Below are 21278 nucleotides of genomic sequence, written 5' to 3' on the forward strand. Positions count from 1 at the left end.
TGAACTCTTGAGTCTCCTGCTTTCAACCCCAAAGTGCAATTGCTGGCAGTGGTGCAAAGTTGTGGGGGGAGCTGGGAAACAAAGCTTGGCTAGACTGATTAGAATGATTTCTGGGTACCTTTGCTCTTGTTTTTTACAGTTTTCCTTTAAGGCTACTGACACCTCTTCTATTAAGCCTTCCTTGACAGCTCTGCCCCACCTAATTAGAATTTCCTTCCTTTCTACAATTTTTTCTTTTTACCAATTTTTAAAAAGTAACAAAGAGCTATTTTCTCTCACTACCACTTCCACTCTGTGTCCTGCTGGGGAAAAAAAAGAACGAAAAACAAATCCTTATAACAAATATGAAAAGTCAAAGCAGAATAAATTTCTACATTGGCCGTGTCCAAAAAAAATTGTACATTTCGGTTTGCTCTCCAAGGCCATATCCTTGGTCAAAATGTGGGTAGCATGCTTCATCAGGAATTGTTTGGAATCATAATTGGTTATTATGTTAATCAGGCTCTTAAGTCTTTCAAAGTCGTTTGTCTTTACAATGTTTCTAAGGTATTCATTTTACTTAGATGCTCACTTAACTTATGGAGCACATGTATGCCCACCTCATTTCCCATAAGTTCATAATAAGTGTAACCAGGTTTCTCCCAAACTATCCCTTTTATAATGTTTATAGTATAATAGTATTTTGTAACTCTCAAATGTTATCCTTTGTTCAGCTATTTTCCAAATGATGGGCACTCCCCTTTTGGTTCCAATTCTTTGCCATATTAGGCTTGTCTATAAATATTTTTTGTATGTGCATCCTTTTCCTCTGTCACTAGGTATAGGTCTAATTGTGATAAAACTGGGTCAAAAGATATGTACAATTTACTAATTTGGGGGGCATTGTTTTAAATTGCTTTCAAGAATGGCTGGACCATTCAGCTACCCCAACAGTGCATTAATATGCCCATTTTACTTGTTAATTATATTAATCTGATGCACATAAGGTAGAACCTCAGGTTTGCTTTAGTGTATATTTCTCCAAATATCATTGATTTGGAGCATTTTTAAATATTGACAATTTGGATTTCTTCCTTAGAAAACTACCTCTTGACCGTTACTCAGTTAGAGGAATAACTATTATTCCTTATGTATTTAAAAATAAGACCCATATCAGAGAAACTTCCTACAAAAATTTTTTTCCTCAATATTTTCCTTCTAATATTTTAATGTTTAGATTGTGTTAAAACCCTTTTTATTTTCCATAACCAAAGTATCCATTTTATCTTACATAATCTTCTTTATCCTTTCTTTGGTCCTATATTCCTCTAATGATAGAAAGGTATTTTCTACCTTCCTCCTCTAATTTGTTAATAATGCCATCCTTTATGTTTAAGTCATATCCATTTGGAGACTGTCCTACTTGATGATGTGAGATGTTGCTCTATAACTAGTTTATCAGACTACTTTCCAGTTTCCCCAGTAATTTTTGTCAAATACTGAATTCTTAACTTAGTAGCTGGAGTCTGTGTTTATCAAACATTAGACTACTATATTACTTTGCTTCTATATGTAAAATCCTTAATCTGTTCCACAGATCAACATATTTCTTAACAAATACCAAATAATTTTGATGAGTATTGCTTTATAGTAGAGTTTGAGATCTGGTACTATTTGGATATCCTTTCTTCCCACTTTTTTCATTCTTTTTGTTTTGTTTTCATTTTTTCCCCTCAGTATTTTATCCCCAATTACCTGTAAAATAATTTTTAACATTAACTTTTAAAAATTTTGAGTTCCAAAATCTCTCCCTCCCTTCCTCAGACAGTAAGCAATTTGATATAGGTTATACATGTGCAATCATGTAAAATATATTTCTGTATTAATCAGTTTGTGAAAGAAAATACAAACCAAGATTTTTAAAAATGAAGAAAATAAAGTGAAAAATAGTATGGTCCAATTTACATTTGGACTCCAGTTCTTTCTCTGAAGTGGATAGTATTTTTCATCATAAGTCCTTTGGAATTGTCTGGTATCATGGTATTGCTGAGAATAGCTTAGTCATTCACAATCGATGATCATAAAATTTTGCTGTTACTTTGTACAATGTTCTCCTGGTTCTTTTCACTTCACTTTCCATCAGTTGATTAAATCTTTCCATGTTTTCTGAAATCACCTGCTTGTCATTCTTTACAGCATAATAGTATTTCATTACCATCTTATACTACAACTCATTTAGTCTTTCCCCAATTGATGGACATCCCCTCGATTTCCAATTCTTTGCTACCACAAAGGAAAAAAGACTATCAATACTTTGTTCAAAAATGTCCTTCCTTCCATCTCTTTTAAAAATTTCTGGGATATAGATTTAGTAGTATTATTACTGGATCAAAAATGTATGCACAATTTTAGAGCCCTTTAGGCATGGTTCCAAATTGCTCTCCAGAATGGTTAGATGAGTTCACAACGTCACCAATAGTACATTCGTGTCCAAATTTTCTCACATTCTTTTTGACATTTATCATTTACCTAGGCTTCATATTTTTGCTTTTCTGAACTTTCCTACAAAAATTCTAAAGGTGGTTTTTATCACAGAATAACAGAGAACATTATGACTAGCATGATGCTGTCTGGATCAGCGTTGGTGGGAAAAGTCCAAATGCTTCTTAAAGACAATTTCTTAGGGGTATAGTCAAGATGGTTGAGAAGGTACACAGATTCACCTGATGTCTATCAAATTACCCTCCAAACAACTCTGACCTAACACCTCAAAATGAATTCGGAAGAAATGTAACCCACCAAAAAATGGAGTGAAATATTTTTTCAGCTCAAAATAACTTACAAGACTGGCACAAAAGATCTATTGCACCAGGGTGGAAGTGCAGCATTAAACAACATGCTAAGTGTATAAATGGAGATTTTGAACTTTGGACTGCATCCCCCATAAGTCCCTTAGTATTTCCCCAAATTCCCTTTAATCTCTCTGGAACCTGTATGTTTGTGTGGTCATGTTATTGTTTTAAAAGTTCTGTCGCTCCCCCTCCTGCTCTCTCCTTCACAAGCGCAGCTGAAGTTAGTTTAGTACCTTTTCACTCTAGTTTTTTATGTTAGTCTATTATTAATAAAACTTTATAAAATATTATACTTAGCTTTTGCATGCTAATTTTAATATCTACATTTATAGATGACCACTTCGGGACACAAATTCTCAAAAAAATTTTTTACTCAGATGGTGTTATATTCATAATCTGGGAAATGATGGATGCCACATTGACTGACAGGGATGGCAGTTGGAACACTCAGAATGTTCCCAGGTGCCATGAGCCAGGGGCAAACGCCAGTTGGCCCCATGGTATAAATACCCCTGACAGCCACTTTGAGGAAGTCTTGCTGGAGGTCTCTGGACAGAAGTCTCTGGACAGGAGTCTCTGGACTGTGAAATCTCTGGGCTGAGTGGGAGGTTGAAGGGTGGCAAGGAGGTCTATGAAGAAGAGGGTAGGAATAAATCTGAGGCTATTTCCTGATAGACTGTGAGAGCTAATGCATCACCAACACTGGTAGTGAGTGAGCTGAGAGAATAAGACCATCAATACATCTGCATCAATAGCCTTCCCTATTCTCTGGCTTGGCTGTGGCCAGGTCTGGCCAGAGATAGTAGGAGTAAGTAAATCTCCAGCTTCCACTAGATTAATAGCCTCCAGTCCTGATTGTCAACTAGTTTATAGATAACAGATCAATAGGGTTTCCAATCTCCAATCCTTGACCTGTTTATAGATAAAGAGTATTCAACAACAAGTACCTTCCTGAGTGGTCTATCTATCACGGCCCCTTGGGAAGGGAATCAAATGCAGTCAGATTCTGAACCTTATCTAAGGCAAATCAATAGCCCAATACTAATTTATCTGACCCCAGGTTGGACCACCCATCTATCTAACCTTTCGAGGGTCCTTACTGGGCAGCCATTAGAGAGAAAGGGATAACTTACAGCAGCAGTCAAGGGTGATCAAAGTAGGTGTTCCTCCCATCAACTGCAGCTGAAGAGAGTACAGATAGATAAATCTGTACATCTCCTTTGGACCTTTTTTATTTATAACAATAGCTTTTAAATGAAGTTAGTAAGTTTGTAAGGACTCCGCCTACCCAGCACAAGAGCTGAGAGCTGGGGTTTCACCTTCTCTCACCATCCTCTGGGTTCCTACCATTTTTTTTTGCAGGCCACTCACCCCACCTGCTTTTGTGGCAACTGCGCTCCACCTGCTGTCATTGCTGTTGCTGTCAATTTAGCATGCATGATCCCTACCCAGCCTGAAGCCTCTGCTTGCCCCAACCAGACGCATGGCTGTGATCCAGCCAGTCCAAACTGCTTTTTTCCTAATGAATGGTGAGAACTCCAATTCCTTCCCCACCCCACGTGGGTTTTCCAGCCTGCACTGTCCATTTTTTAAGCCGAAGTCTTAAGCTGACCCTGGACTCCTGGCTGAGAGAGACTTGCAATTCAGGAATTTTTTTTCCACAAGAAGGGGACTCCTCTGCCTTTTCTTTTGAGGGCAAATAGACCAAAAATCAGTAGATTTGAAGTCAGTTTTGGGAAATAAGCCTGCTTTTTTCCCCCTTCTCTCCTGACTCAGAAAGCCCAGGGGTAACCAATCCTTTATATGCAAATACTCTATTGTCCTCCCTAGTAATTTTGCCCTTCTCTCTGTTTACTCTGTAAACAAATTCCATTCCATGTCTGTTTGAGGACAAAATGCTATTACAAAGCATGCCTGAATCTCTGCAGTTTGACTTCATAGAGCTAATTAGTACATATTGCCTCTGCTTGATTTTCTTACTAGCAGTTTGTATTTTCATTGGTTATTTACCATCCTGCTTCTTTCCCCTGGAGAATAATATGCACAAAGCTATTCTGTTTAAACTAGAAGCCAAACTGAAATATTTTGACAAAGTTTTGAAAGTCTTAAATGCTCAGTGCAGAATTCTCCCTCACTATGATGAAATTCAGATCTCTGACAAACAAAATGCAAATGGATGATAAATACTGGGGAGGGGAATGAATCTTAAAGATATATGGGAGTTCATTGCTTGCTAACTGTTTTGAGTTTTACCTCCCCTCCCTAATAGTGAACAAGTCTATTCAGATTGGTAAAAAGGATTTTTGACTACACTGCTTGTAATTTGTCATTTGCTTATATTATTGCATTTGTTGATTTCTTTAAGGCTTAAATTTTTTTAAGTTTACCTATATTAATCTAATTAATATCTTTCTGTTATATGATTATTTTGTACCCTTCCCCTATGAATATATTGAACAACATATCATTGTAAAAAGCCCATAAGTCTTAGTATCCTGGATTTCTCATCTCAACTATCAAGGTCACATGTTACTTATACAGCATTTCCTTCCTTTTTGCCTTTGTTAATTGTCACATACAAGATAGATGGATGGACTCCATCAAAACTGGTTACAACCTATATGCAACTTTGGAGAATATGATGATTTAAGAATTTAAATTGTAATTTTAAGGGATCTTGAGAAATGACTTCAGATATCTAGTAGTTTCTGAATGGATGATATATACAATTACATATATATATACATATATGTTTTATATATGTATACATATTATGAAGAATGTTGTACTAAAAAGGTAGAGAAACAAATAGAAGTTCCTACCAAAACTTTTTGTATATAAAACAGGAAGCCAAAAAGAGCTCCTGCATGCATGATATTTTAACTCTTCAGTTTAATTTATTTCCACCAAAACAATCTAGATTTCTTATCAAGGTTGAAAGATATCCTATTTTTGTAAATTTGTGACAAGTATCCATCAGTTCATAGGCTGTTTTTTTTTAAATATTACACAGCTAGTGGCTACATATAGTCATGTGAATCCTATATAATAATGGCTTTGTTTGCTATTGCTAATGACTGGACTATTGTGAATTTGGGAGAATTTGGTACTTTATTTGAATATGCATTATCTACTCTAATACTGTTTTGTTTTTATATATCTGTTATTTTGTAAAAATCATTTGCACTCACACAGTGGTTCATGGACAAGTTTAAAAAGGAAATGGATCTCATTTTTTCATGAAGAACCTTTGTATTCTACCTCTCCTTGGCTGACACAGTGTGTCATTGGATTATAAGCTATATATTTTTGAATTTTACAGCATTTTAAAAATTCTTTTTCAATATAGCATTTGAGTACTTTGAAATACATATGATCAATATTAATTTTTTAATTTTGCAATAATATAAGTTTAAAACACATTTGTTCCAAAAAACCCTCTAAACTATAGAATAATGCCATTGATTGTTTTAAAAAAAATTATGGGACTTTGCTTAATGATTCTGTCTGATTCTAGGAGAATGGAATACAAAAAAGAGCCTTTGTACAGTGCCAAAGAGGCGCAAAGCTAACCTGCATAGTGCCAACTGAGCACAAGGTCAAAGAGATCAACCAATCCCAGTGGGATTGATATAATTTTGAGCCAACACAAGAGGACTTGAACTTGTTTGGGGTTTGAGGCTACAGCTGTTTTCACATGTCAGAGGCAGGTCTTCCTTTGAACCACATTCTAACAAGTACCTTTTTAAATGCCATTCTGGCTCCCATTTGCTCCTATAATCTAGTCCCTTTTCTATTTTTCATAGTGTGGCAAACTTTCTGTAGTCCTGGCTACTGATTGGGTAAGTGCACAATTGCTTAATCACTTCAATTAGGTCCTGATTCAAGGACCTGCTATAGGTTTATTTTTTCTTTACTCAGATTTTTTTAGACATGAGACTTTAATATTTTATATTTCATCCACAAGTTATTTCTTCTCTTTTATGTGGATTTTTTGATGTTTTTTTTATTTCTTTTGCAATTGATTCATATACCTTGTGTAATGCAGAGTTGCAGCAAAAGCTCTTGCTTTTGCAAACCAACTGTAGCAGTCCTGACAGTTGGAAGGGATGGAATGTTGACCCTGGTCTCACAGCAAAAACCATTGGAGCCTGAGACTATAAATATTCCTGCAGAACCAACTGAGGGGCCTTTTGGCTTTGAGGCTTTTGGGCTTTGCCTGATCTCCCTTGACCTCTCCCTTGACATCCTGCTATTCCCTGGATTTCCCCATTGGGCCCTGGGAGGAGGGCAATTTTGGTGGGTGGAAACTATGGGAACTAGCTTCTAGAGGCAGGCAGGGACAACCTGAACCAAACCATCAACTCACCTAGCAATCTGCTGAACCTTATTACATCAGGGCAGTGAAATTATCCCTAATTAGGGAGCCAGCCTCCCTCAGCCTGACTCCCTCTTCTGTGAACCTTCCCCCAGCACCAGCTTCTCCCTTAGCAGCAGTTACCAAACCTCAACACCTTTTTCCCTCAGCTTACCCTTGGCATAAATAAACTCCTTTGGCTTTTATACAAAGAGCTTCTGATGAATCATTTTACCCACTACTAGGGCAAAGACTGAAGAAGGAAAGGAATAACTTTCTTTTATTTCTTGAGGGCTAAACCAGGCGTCCATCTTTGGCAGGAAGTGGATTAGTTCCCTCTTCTCCAGAAGGGAGGGGCCTCTTTATTCCTCCCCTCGAGGGAGCTTAGAATAACAGCAGTGAGGCTGAATAAAACCTTCAGCCAGACCCATACAATCTCTGGCTGACCCAATTCATCTTATATTGCAGAGATAGCCTCCCTGTCTGAAAGACCCAGCTGATACCACCCTCTACCCTAAATAAAAGCCTTTGAATAGCAGCCTTCATACTTCCCATTTATTCCATAACACTTGTAACTCAGCCATGTATCCCTGAGTGATTCCTGTTTGTTGTTATCCACCTCAGGGGGGTTGTTGTTGTGAATTTTGATGTGAATTTAAGCAATTTTAGGATAAAAAACTTGCTATCTCCCAGAATCCAGAAAGCAAACCTGTTCGGAGAAGGCACCATGAAGATGGCTGCAGAGACCACAAGTTCCCGAGTAAACTTTGAAATATGGAGAATTTGAACTTTGGAGGGGTTGCCAAAGGAGACTGCCCCTGAATTGTTTGGTTTTTTTTGTCAATGTAGTAATCATTGATTTTGTTCTATTTTCCTTTTATCTACAAATTATTGAAATTTTTAAGTTGATAATGTTTTCATGATCCTTTTGGGGAGACTGGTCTCTCAATAGGATCACAGTGAGGTATGTATAAATGGAGATTTTGAACCTTGGACTGCATCCCCCAGAAGTCCCTTATTATTTCCTAAAATTCCCTTTAATCTCTCTGGCACCTCCATGTTTGCGTGGTCACATTATTGTTTTATAATTTCTTTAGCTCTGCCCTCTTGCTCTCTCCTTCATGAGTGTGGCTGAAGTTAGTTTAGTACCTTTTCACTCTAGTTTTTTATGTTAGTTTATTATTAATAAAAATTTATAAAATATAATACTTAGCTTTTGCATATTAATTTTAAACTCTACATAAGACAGGCCCCATCACAGTGACATGGGGGTGGTTAAATCAGCAGCAAAGGTATCTGGAGCTCTTACATCATTCATAGATATAAGGGCAGGATCAGGCAACTGCTCACAAAGAAATTTTAAGGATCTCTTTGCTGCTTCTGGGTACAAGACTCTTGTCACATTACCCATACCCAAATCTAGGTTATAGTCCTAGTCACAGTCTCAAAGTGAGGAGCAGCACTAGCACATAACAGTTCTTGAAGTCACAGCAAAAGGGACCCTGATCATAGCTCCAAGACAGAAAAGAGTACTTATGGTTACTCACAGACTAGAGCACAGGCCAGGAGAGTATTAAACACATACTCTTTCCATCTAAACCACCTGAGAAGAACTGAAAACATATAGATCCCCAGAGCCAACTCTTCAGTTGCACAAAGAACCCGAAACTTGGAACAATGTTCTCTTTACCATGGGAACAGAGCTCAGCTTCAACAATTTTTTTAAGTCCCTACCTTCTGTATTAGAATCAATACTGTGTGTTGGTTCCAAGGCAAAAGAATGATTAGGGCTATGCAATGGGTGTTAGGTGACTGGTCCAGGGTCACACACACAGGAAATATCTGAGATCAGATTTGAACCTAGAACCTCCCATCTTTAGGCCTGGGTCCTAGTCCACTAAGTCAATTAAGTTAAAAGAAAAAGTTTGGAAAATAAACAAACAATTAAAAAAGAAACTCAATATACAAAGATATTTTAGTGGCAGCAGAGATCAAAACACAAATTCAGAAAAATACAAAAAAAAGGCAATAATGCTGCATCCAAAGCCTCCAAGAAAAATATTAATTGGTCTTGAACTCACAAAAAATTATTGGAAGAGCTCAAAAAGTATTTTACAAATTAAATAAGAGAAGTAGAAGAAAAATTAGGAAAAGAATGAGAGTGATACAGGAAAATCATGAAAAAAGAATCAGCTTGGTAAAGGAGGAGGCACAAGAAATAATCCCTTAAAAATCAGATAGATTAGTTTGTAAAAGAAATATAAAAATCTACTGAAGAGAGGAACTCTTTATAAAGGAAAACTGGCCAAATGGAGAGAGATATGCAAAAAGTCACTGAAGAGAACTTCTTAAGAGGCAAAATTATGGCTACATGGGAAAAGATGTTCAAAAAATGACTGCAGAAAAGAGCTCTTTAAAAAGTAGAATTGGTCAAATAGAAAAGGAGGTACAAAGGCTCACTCAAGAAAATCATGTCTTAAAAATTAGAATTGGGTAACTGGAAGCTAATGACTCCATGAGACATCAAAAAACAATCAAAGTCAAAAAATGAAAATAATTGAAAAAAATGTAAAATATCTCATTGGAAAAACACCTGGCCTGGAAAATAAATCCAGGAGAAATAAGCTAAGAATTATTGGACTACCTGAAAGTCATGATCAAAAAGAGCTTAGACATCATCTTTCAAGAAATCATCAAGGAAAATTGTCCTGATAGTTTAGAATAAGAAGGTAAAATAGAAATTGAAAAATTCACTAATCACCTCCTGAGATCCCAAAAGGATGACCAAAAACAAATGTTATATCCAAATTCCAGAACTCCTAGGTCAAGGAGAAAATATAAGCAGCCAAAACAAAATCCCCAATTCAAATATCATGGAGCCATAGTCAGGATAACACAAGATTTAGCAGTTTCTACATTAAAAGATTAGAGGGCCTAGAATATGATATTCCAGAGGGAAAAGGAGCTAGAAACTTCAACCAAGAATCACTTACCCAGCAAAACTGAGCATAATCTTTTAGGGGGGAAATGGGTATTCAACGAAAAAGAGGACTTTAAAAACTTATTTATTTATTTAATTATTTATTTAAAAGCATTTTCCCATGTTTATATGATTCATTTTCTTTCTTTCTCCTTTTCCCTCCCCCCTCCCAGAGCTGATAAGAAATTCCACTGGGTTTTGCAAATGTTGTCACTTGATACTTATTTCCATACTATTCATTTCTGCTATAGAGTGTTTTTTTAGAGCCTAAACCCCAAATCACATATCTATATCTATCTATCTATCTATATCTATATCTATATCTATATACATATACATGTGATAAGTGATGTCATATGCTCTTCTTTTGCATTTCTACTCCCATAGTTCTTTCTTTCAATGTAGATAGCATTCTTTCTCATAAGTCCCTTGAGACTGTCCTGGATCACTGCAGTGCTACTAGTAGCCAAGTCCATTACATTGGATTGTTCCACAATGTTTTACTTTATGTGTACAATGTTCTCCCGGTTCTGCTCATTTCACTCTGCATCAGTTTAATGAGGTTCTTCTAGTTCATATGGAATGCTTCCAGGTCATTGATCTAATAAAAGAGAACTTTCAAACATTCCTGAAGAAAAGACCTGAACTGAATGGAAAATTTAACTCTCAAATATAAGACTCAAGCAAAGCATAAAAAAAAGTAAACTGGAAAGAGTAATCAAAAGATATTAAGTAAGTTTAAACTCTGTACATCTCTTCATGGGAAGATGATTCTTATAACTCCAAAGAATTTTATCATTATCAGGGCAGTTAGTTAAACATTATTAGATGTGAATTGAATATGATTAGATAATATCTAAAACAATAAAATTAAGAAGTGAGAAAGAAATGCACTGGGAGAAAGGGAAAAAAAGAAATAGAATGGAATAAATTATCACACATAAAAGAAGTATGAAAGAGCTTTTACAGAGGAGGGGAAGCTGGTAGAGGAGAGGAGCACTTGAACTTTACTTTCATTGGAACTGACTCAAAGAGGAATAACATTGTTATAAAAAGTAAGGTAATCTGAGTGGGTCTCAAAGGCAATTTGGGTGTGAGGAAGGATAAAGGGAATATTGGTGATTATAAGGTAATTGGGGGAGGAATGAAGGTATTGGAAGGTATATAGGAGATAAGGGAAATGAGGTATGTAGAAGAGGGCAGCTCAAACAGGTTTATTCACAGAGGCTAGAGACAGAGGATATTGGGGGAGATAGGCTGAACCCTTCAAGGCAGGAAAGGTATCCTTATGGAGATAAAGGAATTGGGCCAGTTAGAAGTGTTTAAATCTACCTTGAGGGCTTTCTCTTGTTAATTTCCAAAGTCTCTTGTGGGAAGAGTCAAAGGGGCTCCTCCCTACCAGTGAGACTGATGGCAGGAAGTCTCAGATAAGGACTTCCTGCCAAGATGGATGCCTGCAGTTCCCTCAAGAAATAAAGAGAAAATAATTCCTTCCCTCTTCAACCCTTGCTTAAAATTTTGACACAATGATTCACCAGAGGGTTTGAGTAGGTAACAAGGGGATTTATTAATCTCAGGTTAGTCAGAGGGAAAGAGGTTCAGGATTTTCTAACTGCTGCTAGGGAGAGGGGTGATGGTGGGGGATGGGTCACGGAGAGGTTTAGACTGAGAGAGCCTGCTCTCCCAGTCAGGAAGATTTGCCTGCCTTTTAAGTACAGTCTTTATCAAATCACTAAAACTATGGGTAACTTATTTGAGGATACTCTACTTGTCTATAGAAACTAAACCCACAATGTTCAATCACCAAGCCCTCCCTTCCACCCAGGGCCCAAAGGAAATTCAGGGGAAGGGAAGGGAATGTAGATGGAGAGATCAGGGAGAGGTCCAGAGAAATGAGATAGGTCTAAATTTCCCCAAGACAAAATAAGCACAGGCCAAGGCCAAAGCAATTAGGCCATAGCCAAGCCGAAAGGCCAAAGCCAACAGGCTAAGGTAAAGCTAAAGCCTCCAGCCACAGTGAAAGCCAGAAGGTAAAAGCCCCCGTCAGTTGGAACTTCACCTCTATTTATAGCTTCAAGTTCTAACTGACTTTCTGAAGATTCTAAGATCTTTAACTGACTTTTTGTGACTGTTTGAAATTACAGAAGCAAAAAGTTTCTGTTGGCTTAAGGAGGAAGAACATATGCAATCATTTAGGTATAGAAATCCTTATCCTACAGAAAAGTAGGGAGGAAAGGGATAAGAGAAGGGTGGGGGTCGAAAGAAAAATCACATATTGGGAGATGTGGTGGTCAGAAGCTAAATCCTTTTGAGGATGGAGAGAGAAAAGGACAAACAGGGTTTGAGGGGAATAGGATGGAGAATAATATACAATAATCATAATGGTGAAAAAAACTTTTGCAAGTGTTTCTAGTAAAGGCCTCATTTCTCAAATACAAAGAGAAATGAGTCAGATATATAAGAATATAAATCATTCACCAATTGATAAATGGTTAAAGGATATGAACAGAAAATTCTCAAAGTAATCAAAATTCTCTATAGGCATGTGAAAAATGTGATTAAAAAACGAAAAGGACCTATCTAAAAATTATCTAAATCTTTTTTTTGTGTGGAGGCAAAGATTCTCATCAATTGGGGAATGGCTGAGTAAGTTATTATATATAATTGTAATGGAATACTAATGTGCTATAAGAAATGACAAGCTGGGGTGGGGGAGGGGGGGCAGCTGGATGGCTCAATGTGGATTGAGAGCCAGTCTACAGAAGGGAGGCCTTAGGTTCAAATCTGGCCTCAGACACTTCCTAGTTGTGTGACCTTGGGCTGGTCACTTAACTGCCATTGCCTAATCCTTACCACTCTTCTGCCTTGTATTACTATACTATATATATATATACATACACACATATATACATAAATATATATGTAATAGTAATACTATATACATACTATACTATATTATAATATTAATGTTATGGTATAATACTATACTATACAATACTACATAGTATTGATTCTAAGGCAGAAGATAAGGGTTTATATATAAATATATATATATACATAAAGAAATGACAAGCAGGAATTCAGAAAAACCTGGAAAGACTTACATGAACTGAAGTAGAGGGAAGTAAGCAGAACCAGAAGAACACTGTACCTTGTGATGGCAATACTGTAAACATGATGAACAACTGTGAATAACTTAGCTATTCTCAAATAATACAATGATCTGAAACAACACCGAAGGATTCATGATAAAAAAAAATTCCATCTGCTTCCAGAGAAAGAACTGATGGAGTCTGAATCCAGACCAAAGCAAACCTTTTCACTTTCTTAATTTTTTTGGTTCACGTTTCCTCTACAAAAGGATTAATATGAGAAAATGTTTTACATGATTGTACATATAAAATCCATATCAGATTGCTCACTTCTCAGCAAGGGTGGGAGAGGGAGGGAGAAATTTGCAAAAATGATGGTAGTAAAACAGTAAATGAAAAATGAAAAAAACAGAAGATTATCTTTCTCCATTAACTCCCATTCTGAGAAGAAAGCAGTGGTCCAATTTCACCCAGGTGTAGGAAGAGTTTGAACAGTTCTGTGTTGGTGCTGGTAAAATCTAGAGATGCCTACATATGTTTACAGACTTTTCCTTCCTTCTTTCTCTCCTCTTTTAATCTCATTGTCATATGAAGAAATCCAGGGCTACTGAACCTCAGAGTGGTCAGAGTTGTCAGCATTGATAGCATCTGGGAGGAAAAAGGCAATCTGAGAAACTTAATGCCCAGTATTTAGAATGGGAGGAGGGGAAGGGTGGTGAGAGGAGACAAAAAGATAATGCTGTTTTCCTTCCAATAAATTGACATCCTTTGGTATTCTTTAAAAAGCTGAGCTTAACAAGGCCAGAGTTGATTTCTAGGAATCTCATCATAGCCTTACACTAGGCAGAAGTAAATGGGCCACTTCTCAACAGCATATATGAATCAGCCAGTTTGAGTTGGCAAAATGTAGTGTGTTGTGTGCATCATGTGGATTCTTTTTGGATTCCCTGCTGGTTTTCCCTTTCCAGCAAGATGACTGACCTTTACAAGGTAAAAAGGCTTCCCTCCTTCACCGACACACTCCTTTTTACTGGATATGAGACACATCAGTCCTTATTATCTAAAAACTTGTTAACAGTGCTTAAAATGAGTGGGAAAGGGTCTAAGTATATTAGTTTTCAAGTTCCCTCTCAGGAATTGTTTTCTATTCAAAGAAAATTGATTAAGGTCTTTGATTCATGTGAAACCCAAGAACAGTCATTATATTATTTCTAAACATCCAAAACAAAACTGAGGCCTTGGCTCTATGCTTCTTCTCTAGCACAGGGCATTCTACTTGAGTCACTTAATAAATACTACACCAAAAAAGAGTCAGATCAGAATGATGGTGCTATAAATAAGGATGCTGGACCTGGAGTCCAGACTTGAGTCCAAACCAGACTTCAGATACTCCCTAGCTGGGTGAACCTGGGCAAGTCACTTAGCTTCTGTCTGTCAGTTTCTTCAACTACAAAAAAACTACAGCCTCGCAATCCTATCTCCTACTTTTCAAGGAGATAGGATTGCTAGGACCAATGAGATAATATTTGTAAAATTCTTAGCACAGTGTCTGGCACATTGTAGGCATAATATAAATGCTATTATGATGTTAATGGTGGTAAATAGAACTAGCTCACAATTAGTGTGAAAGAGGCCACATTATTTGAATTTGAACCCCATGTTCTCACTTGGCTAGAACCAATTATCATATTTCTACATAATTATAATTTAAAATAGTGCAAATTAGAGTACATGCAACCACCTTATCAGATTCATTATTAGCATCAATTGGGACTAATTGACAAATGGTCAAAAGATATAACAAACATGTAATTTTAGGTGAAGAAATTAAAGCTATCAAAAATCTTATTAAAATGTTCTAAATCACATTTGATTAGAGAAATGAATTTAAAATAACTCTGAGATATAACCTTACATCTATCAGATTGGCCAATATGAGGAAAGTGATAAATGTTGGAGGGGATGTGGCAAAATTGAGACACTAATACATTGTTGGTAGAGTTGTGAACTGATCCAACCATTCTGGAGAGCAATTTAGATCTATGCCCAAAGGGCTTTAAAACTGTGCATACCTTTTGATCCCATAATACCACTACTAGGTCTGAATATCAAAGAAATTATTTAAAAAGGGGAAAAGACCTACATGTACAAAAATATTTATAGCAGCTCTGGAAATTGAGGGGGATGTCCATTAATTGGGGAATGGCTGAACAAATTGTGGTATATGTTGGTGACAGAATATTATTGTACTATAAGAAATGATTAGCAGGATGATTTCAGAAAAAGCTGGAAAGACCTACATGAATTGATGCAGAGCAAAATAAACAGAACCAGGAGAACATTGTACACAGTAATAGCAATATTGTATGATGATCAACCATGAAAGACTTAGCTACTCAGCAATATGATCTGGGAAAATTCTGAAAGACTTCTAGCAGAATGCTATCCACTTCCAGAGAAAGAATTGTTGGAGTCAGATGCAGATTGAAGCATACTAGATTATTTATGGTTGCCTTTTGGGGTTTCGGTTTTCTTTGAGTATTCCCTTACAATAATGACCAATATGGAATTATGTTTTACACAATAATATATTTATAAGCTAGATCAAATTGTTTACCATCTCCAAGAGAAGGGCAGGGAGGGAAGAAGACAATTTGGATCTTTTAATTTTGACAAACATATGTTGAAAATTGTTATTACATGTAATTAGGAAAATAAAATATCTTTGAAAGGAAAAAAATCAATTGGTACATAGCTGTAAATGACAAATTCTATTACTATTTTTTTGTCATTAGAGTGTAGTGTCTCTAGAGTATACCGCCACACTCATTTTCCTATAGATGACACTAGAGGGCAATCCAACTCTCTTCCAATAAGCTTCAGCTTTTATCCAGCCAATTAGTAGCCAACAACTGAAGCTGCCTTCACAGAGACCAATCCAGGCTAGCATTTCTAGTCCTCCAGTCTAAACCTTCACTCACTGGATCATATCAGAGCCTCCTCAAGAGCTCAGTTACTTCCTTCAAATATCACAAACTCCACCTATCTGCTAGTGATGAAACCAGAAGTCTTTAATCATTCCATAGTCTTTGGATAGCTATTTATTATTTTATTAACTGAGTTAAACTTTATTAAGTGCCTTAATATGTGCTCCAAGCACTGTGCCAACTGTTGGATATACAAAAAGAGACAAAAGACAGTCCTTGGACCCAAGGAGCTTACAATTTTAATGTATCTAATGCAAACAAATATATACAAAGCAAACTATAGACAGGATAAATGGGAAATAAGAGTGGGAGAGCACTGGAATTAAGAGGTGTTAGGGAAGGTTTCCTATAGAAGATGAGATTTTAGTTAGGACTTGAAGTCATGAAGATCAGTAATTGGAGTAGAGGAGGCAATGTGACAATGTGTTCCGGGGGACAACCAGAGAAAATGCCTAGAGATTGTAAGAAGGGGTATGATTAGGAGGATGGGGGTGTAATTGGTAACCCCCTGGGTTGATGTATAAGGGCCACTTCTCCCTCATAGCCACCCCTCCTTACTAGGGAGACAAAATGGGATTTCATGAAAAAATGGGGATCCCTTAACGTTCCTTCCAGGGTAGAGAAGTTAAAGGAATGTCTTCTCCTCCAGAGGAAACAAGTGTGACCCCAATAAGATGTTCATGCTGGGCTGTACTCACTGAAGCCTCCCCCAGAAATCCCCAGCTGGAATCAGGTTTAAAATGGATGTCTGCTTTTCTTCCTCTCTCAACCAATAGGTTCTGTCTCCCACCAATACAATTCACTCTGATCTGACTAAATCAAACTGATATGGTTTATTTTAAGAACAAAATAATCAAGGGAATATAAGAATGAAGGTTTCCGGGAAAGGGGATGCAGGTAATCCCTAAATCCCCTTTCAGTCTTTGACTGGGTAGGGTATTTGTAGAGATTCTTCTGTGTTCCCCAAATCTCAGCTTCTCTGACCCATTCCCCAAATAGTACTCCTATAGCTAGAATTGTTACTAAACTAAAGGGAATATAGAAGGGCAAGGCCTAAGGCAATTTTTGCGGGTCCCAGGGGTCTGCTCCCTACAGAAGTCCAGACACAACTTGGCCAAACTGAAGAAACTGTTGTATATTTCCAGTGTGATCAGGAACCAATAGAGATAAAATATTATCAATCTTCATTGAAGGTCTCAGGAAACTCTCCAAATTTCACTTTATGGGTCTCACAGCCCCACCAAAAAAAACACCTCCCTCCTGGGCTGTCAACCCCAAAAGCTGAGTTTTCAATTGGTTCTTCTCCCACAAGTCTTTGCATCCACCCAACTGTCACTCTCTTCTCCTCCTTCTGTGTTCCATCTCTGACAGTTCCAAAACACCTGGTTTGCCTAGCTTCTTACAATATCCCCCTTTTGTTTTTGTGGACAATTCTCTGAAATTTCCAGGTGCATCCTATCTACTCTTAATTTACCTAATCCCATTGCTAATTTATATTCCTCCTCCCCCCCAAAATAACAATTCCTTATCTTATCCTATCCCTATGCTTTTGCTATTTTCTCTAAGAAGGGTTTGGGGAAAATGGGCAGAGGAATAAGGATATGCAATGTACATAAAAATATTTCTGGGGAGTAAAACAATTTTGTAGCAATAGAATGAAAAGTTTTTCCAACAAACACAATGTCTAACTTTTACAATGCAACAATTTTTCTAGCCTTACAATTTTCTAAGTTATTCTTTAATTGTCTATATTTTTAAACAATACTTTAATTTGTTTCTACTTTGCATGTATAATTCTATCCACTAGTGCAATAACACTTATCTTCTTATTTCTAACTGTTATTCCAGTTATGCTTTTAAATACCTATGTTGTAATGCAATACTATATTCCTATTGAGAATCTATGTTAATCTGTTAGTAATCCTACCTATCCTTTTAACTATACTTAACTTTTTATTCCTATGATTTCCCTACACTGACTTGGCTAAAGTTTTAAACTTCCCTAGTTCTCTGCACTTTCCCTAATGACTATTCCCTAATTATCTCTAATTTATTAGTATGTTAAGTATTTACATGGTTGGGGACTATTTACATCCTACTCTACTTTTTCCCAACTCATGTTACAGATATTTATGAGATCTTACACTATGTACAATATTTGCAATCTATATTCCAGTGTTAACCAGATATAAGGCTTTTCAGCTTTATATTTGGCTAAGACCTTCATGAGACTTTCTAACTATTTACATGTATGTACATATTATACATTTATATACATTTTTATGAATACAATCTTTTGACACTTTTTTATTTACACAAAGTGTCAGCTAATTATTAGTTCTGCATTGTGTTTTGTGTTCTTTTGTGTCCCGTGGATGCAATACTCACCTTCTCTTGCTTGTAGTCCCTCATTCTTCTCAATTTGCCTGTAGGTCTCTTCTTTCTTGCAGTTTGTGTAATACGAATGCAATTTTTCCTATCGTGTGATGTAATTTGTGATTTTTGTGCTTATCACTGCACTGTTGAGAGCAATAGAAACATGGTCTGTCAGTATAATCTATGGATCCCATCAGAACTAGCTGTAGTTTACAAAATCTCTAAAACTGATGGCTGTGACCACTCTCTATAGTTCTTTTTATTAATAAAAGCTTTATAAAAAACCTAAGCACTAAAAAAAAAACCTAAGTACTACATAATAAACCACTTCAATTTAAAACAAAAAGGGTGAGATGTTGGAAGCCATTGAGACTCCTCTTTTGACTCCTTTTATGATCCATACCTTTTCTTATTGGAAAGCATTATAGTCTTATTGGAAAAGTTTAAATTCTTAGCTAACCAGAAGTTAAGAGGTTAACAGTTTCTCTCCAAGACTAAAGACAGAAATTAAGGAAAAAAGCTGCCAGGCTATGAGTCTACTTTTAGAGAGTCAAGGTCATAGCTAGACAAGTACAACAGTTTGCCAGGGGCTTTCCAACACATAACATTAAAAACCCTATTCATAAAATTATCTCTAGAAATATAGAAACTTTTTTTAAATTTCATTTTGCTTTTATTTGCTTGATAATGTCACATTTACTCCCGTGCCATAAGTTTTTGTTTCTTCAGTTTCTTTTGGGATAACTTTTTCTTTTGAGCAACCTTTTCTTCTGGTTTAGGAACAATCTGCTCCTTTTCAGTAAGTATCATCTCAATATGGCAAGGAGAACTCATGTATGGGTTGATTCGCCCATGAGCCCTGTAAGTCCGCCTTCGCATTTTGGGAGCTTTGTTAACCTGGATATGCTCAATGACAAGAGAATCCACATCCAAACCCTTAAGTTCTGCATTACTCTCTGCATTTTTAAGCATATGAAGCAAGAATTCCGCACTCTTTTTGGGCCAATGACCTTGTGTCCAACCCCACTGCTTAGCCTGGGCACACCCGCCAACTCCACCATTATATCGATGGAAAGGAATGCACTGTTTCTTCAATGTGACATCTTTAAAATATTTGGTAGCTTTTTGGATATGCATGCCCTTGATAGCTTGGGCTGTTTCACAGGTGTTCTTGAAGTGGACCTGGAGATTTAAGCCCCTTGACTTGCATGACTTTGTGGGGTTCTCTGGATCAAGAGAATATCTCACCATTTTGAATGATCACCTAGGACAGATCAAGGGAAGAGGAAGAGCAAAGGCTTTTGGGAAAAAAATATAGAAACCTTTCCCAGAAACACTGGTAGATAATAATGAAGCTCCCAGCTTTGAAATTCCATGCCTATCTTTACCTTGAAGCCACGGAGGCTCTTTTGTATTTTAACATGACATAATTTGTAATATCTGCACAACTGCGAAGCTTCTTGGTGTTCTTTGTGTGAAATGAGTCTTGAAATCTGTATAAATAAACTCCCTGTCAGGGGTGGCAGCCATGAGCTGACAGATCATCTTATCTCCCGTTTCCTCCTTTCTCACCTAAACTGTCCTTATCAGATTCCCAGAGCTGTGGATAGTTTTCAACATTGCACCAGTCTTATGTATACCTGTACCCATCCTTCTTCTTGCAAAGCTCATGATTTTTCTAGTTCTTTTTTAGTTGCCTTGACTAGGTCACTTCCATTTGGACTTTAGTTTCCCCATCTATCACTACCTCCATCCTCTGCCATCTCTAGGGCCATGTTTTTCCTTAAAGGGGCCACATAGTCAAGCAGATCTACCTCTAGGGAATTGACAGTGGTAATCGGTTAGCCAGTCATTCAAATGCCATTTACTTGTCTTCTGTATATCTTTTTTTTTGAGACCCATGATGTCAAGCCTGGAACAGAAAGTCACCACTAGATGTTAAATGGGCTGGACCACATCAGGTCCTATTCACTTCCCCTACCACAATTAAAGTCCAAAACAAAGATTCATGGTACTACACTTTACATGTAAAGAAACAGAAACACCTTATAGAACATCCAAATCAATTAGAACATTTAGAACAAATCACTGACCAAGAGTCTAAACCTAAGAAAAAATTTCAAACAATGTAAGTCAACACAAAACTAATAATACAACTGATAAGGCAACACAACTCACAACAGTTCCACATCCAGACCAGAGATCACTACATTCAAACTTCAACTACTGTCATGTATGTGACAGCTACAGCAAAGATGACAAGAGAAGACCAATGAAACCTGCAAATTGCCAAGGAGACCAGTGCAAAAGAAATGAACTCTAAAAGAACTGGAAAAGTTTGGTTTTTTTGTTTGTTTGTTTGTTTGTTTGCTGTCTTTGCTGCAAAATTCTTAGCTCATGTAATTTTGTCAGTCTTTGTTGCAAAGCAGATATGTAGTTGTACAGTTGACAATCTGCTGCTAACAAAGATGTATAAGCTGGTTTACACTGTTTTCCCACCCATACTGTGTGTCCATAAAGCATTTCAAAGGGAGATACATAGAGATCTGTACTTGGCTTCATTCTTAGATAGTACAACACAATAGGCAAAGCATCAGTCCACCTTTGGTGAGTTTCTAAACAGATCTTTCCTATTACTGTTTTGATCTCTCTATT

At 36.8% G+C, this 21278-nt stretch overlaps 1 protein-coding gene across 1 annotated transcript; it reads right to left on the bottom strand.

The window, feature by feature from the left end:
• Positions 1-19282: 19282 nt before the first annotated feature.
• Positions 19283-19911, bottom strand: LOC123249131 (60S ribosomal protein L17-like). The gene has a single exon (XM_044678119.1). It carries the CDS (start codon positions 19872-19874, stop codon positions 19320-19322), a length of 555 nt encoding a protein of 184 aa, XP_044534054.1. The 5' UTR covers positions 19875-19911; the 3' UTR covers positions 19283-19319.
• Positions 19912-21278: the final 1367 nt, after the last annotated feature.

This window comes from Gracilinanus agilis, chromosome 5, assembly GCF_016433145.1.
Source record: "Gracilinanus agilis isolate LMUSP501 chromosome 5, AgileGrace, whole genome shotgun sequence".
Lineage (NCBI taxonomy): Eukaryota > Metazoa > Chordata > Mammalia > Didelphimorphia > Didelphidae > Gracilinanus > Gracilinanus agilis.

Bases quoted from the DNA above. Each gene is read 5' to 3' on its own strand.
- LOC123249131 (XM_044678119.1), bottom strand. From the start codon at position 19,874: ATGGTGAGATATTCTCTTGATCCAGAGAACCCCACAAAGTCATGCAAG.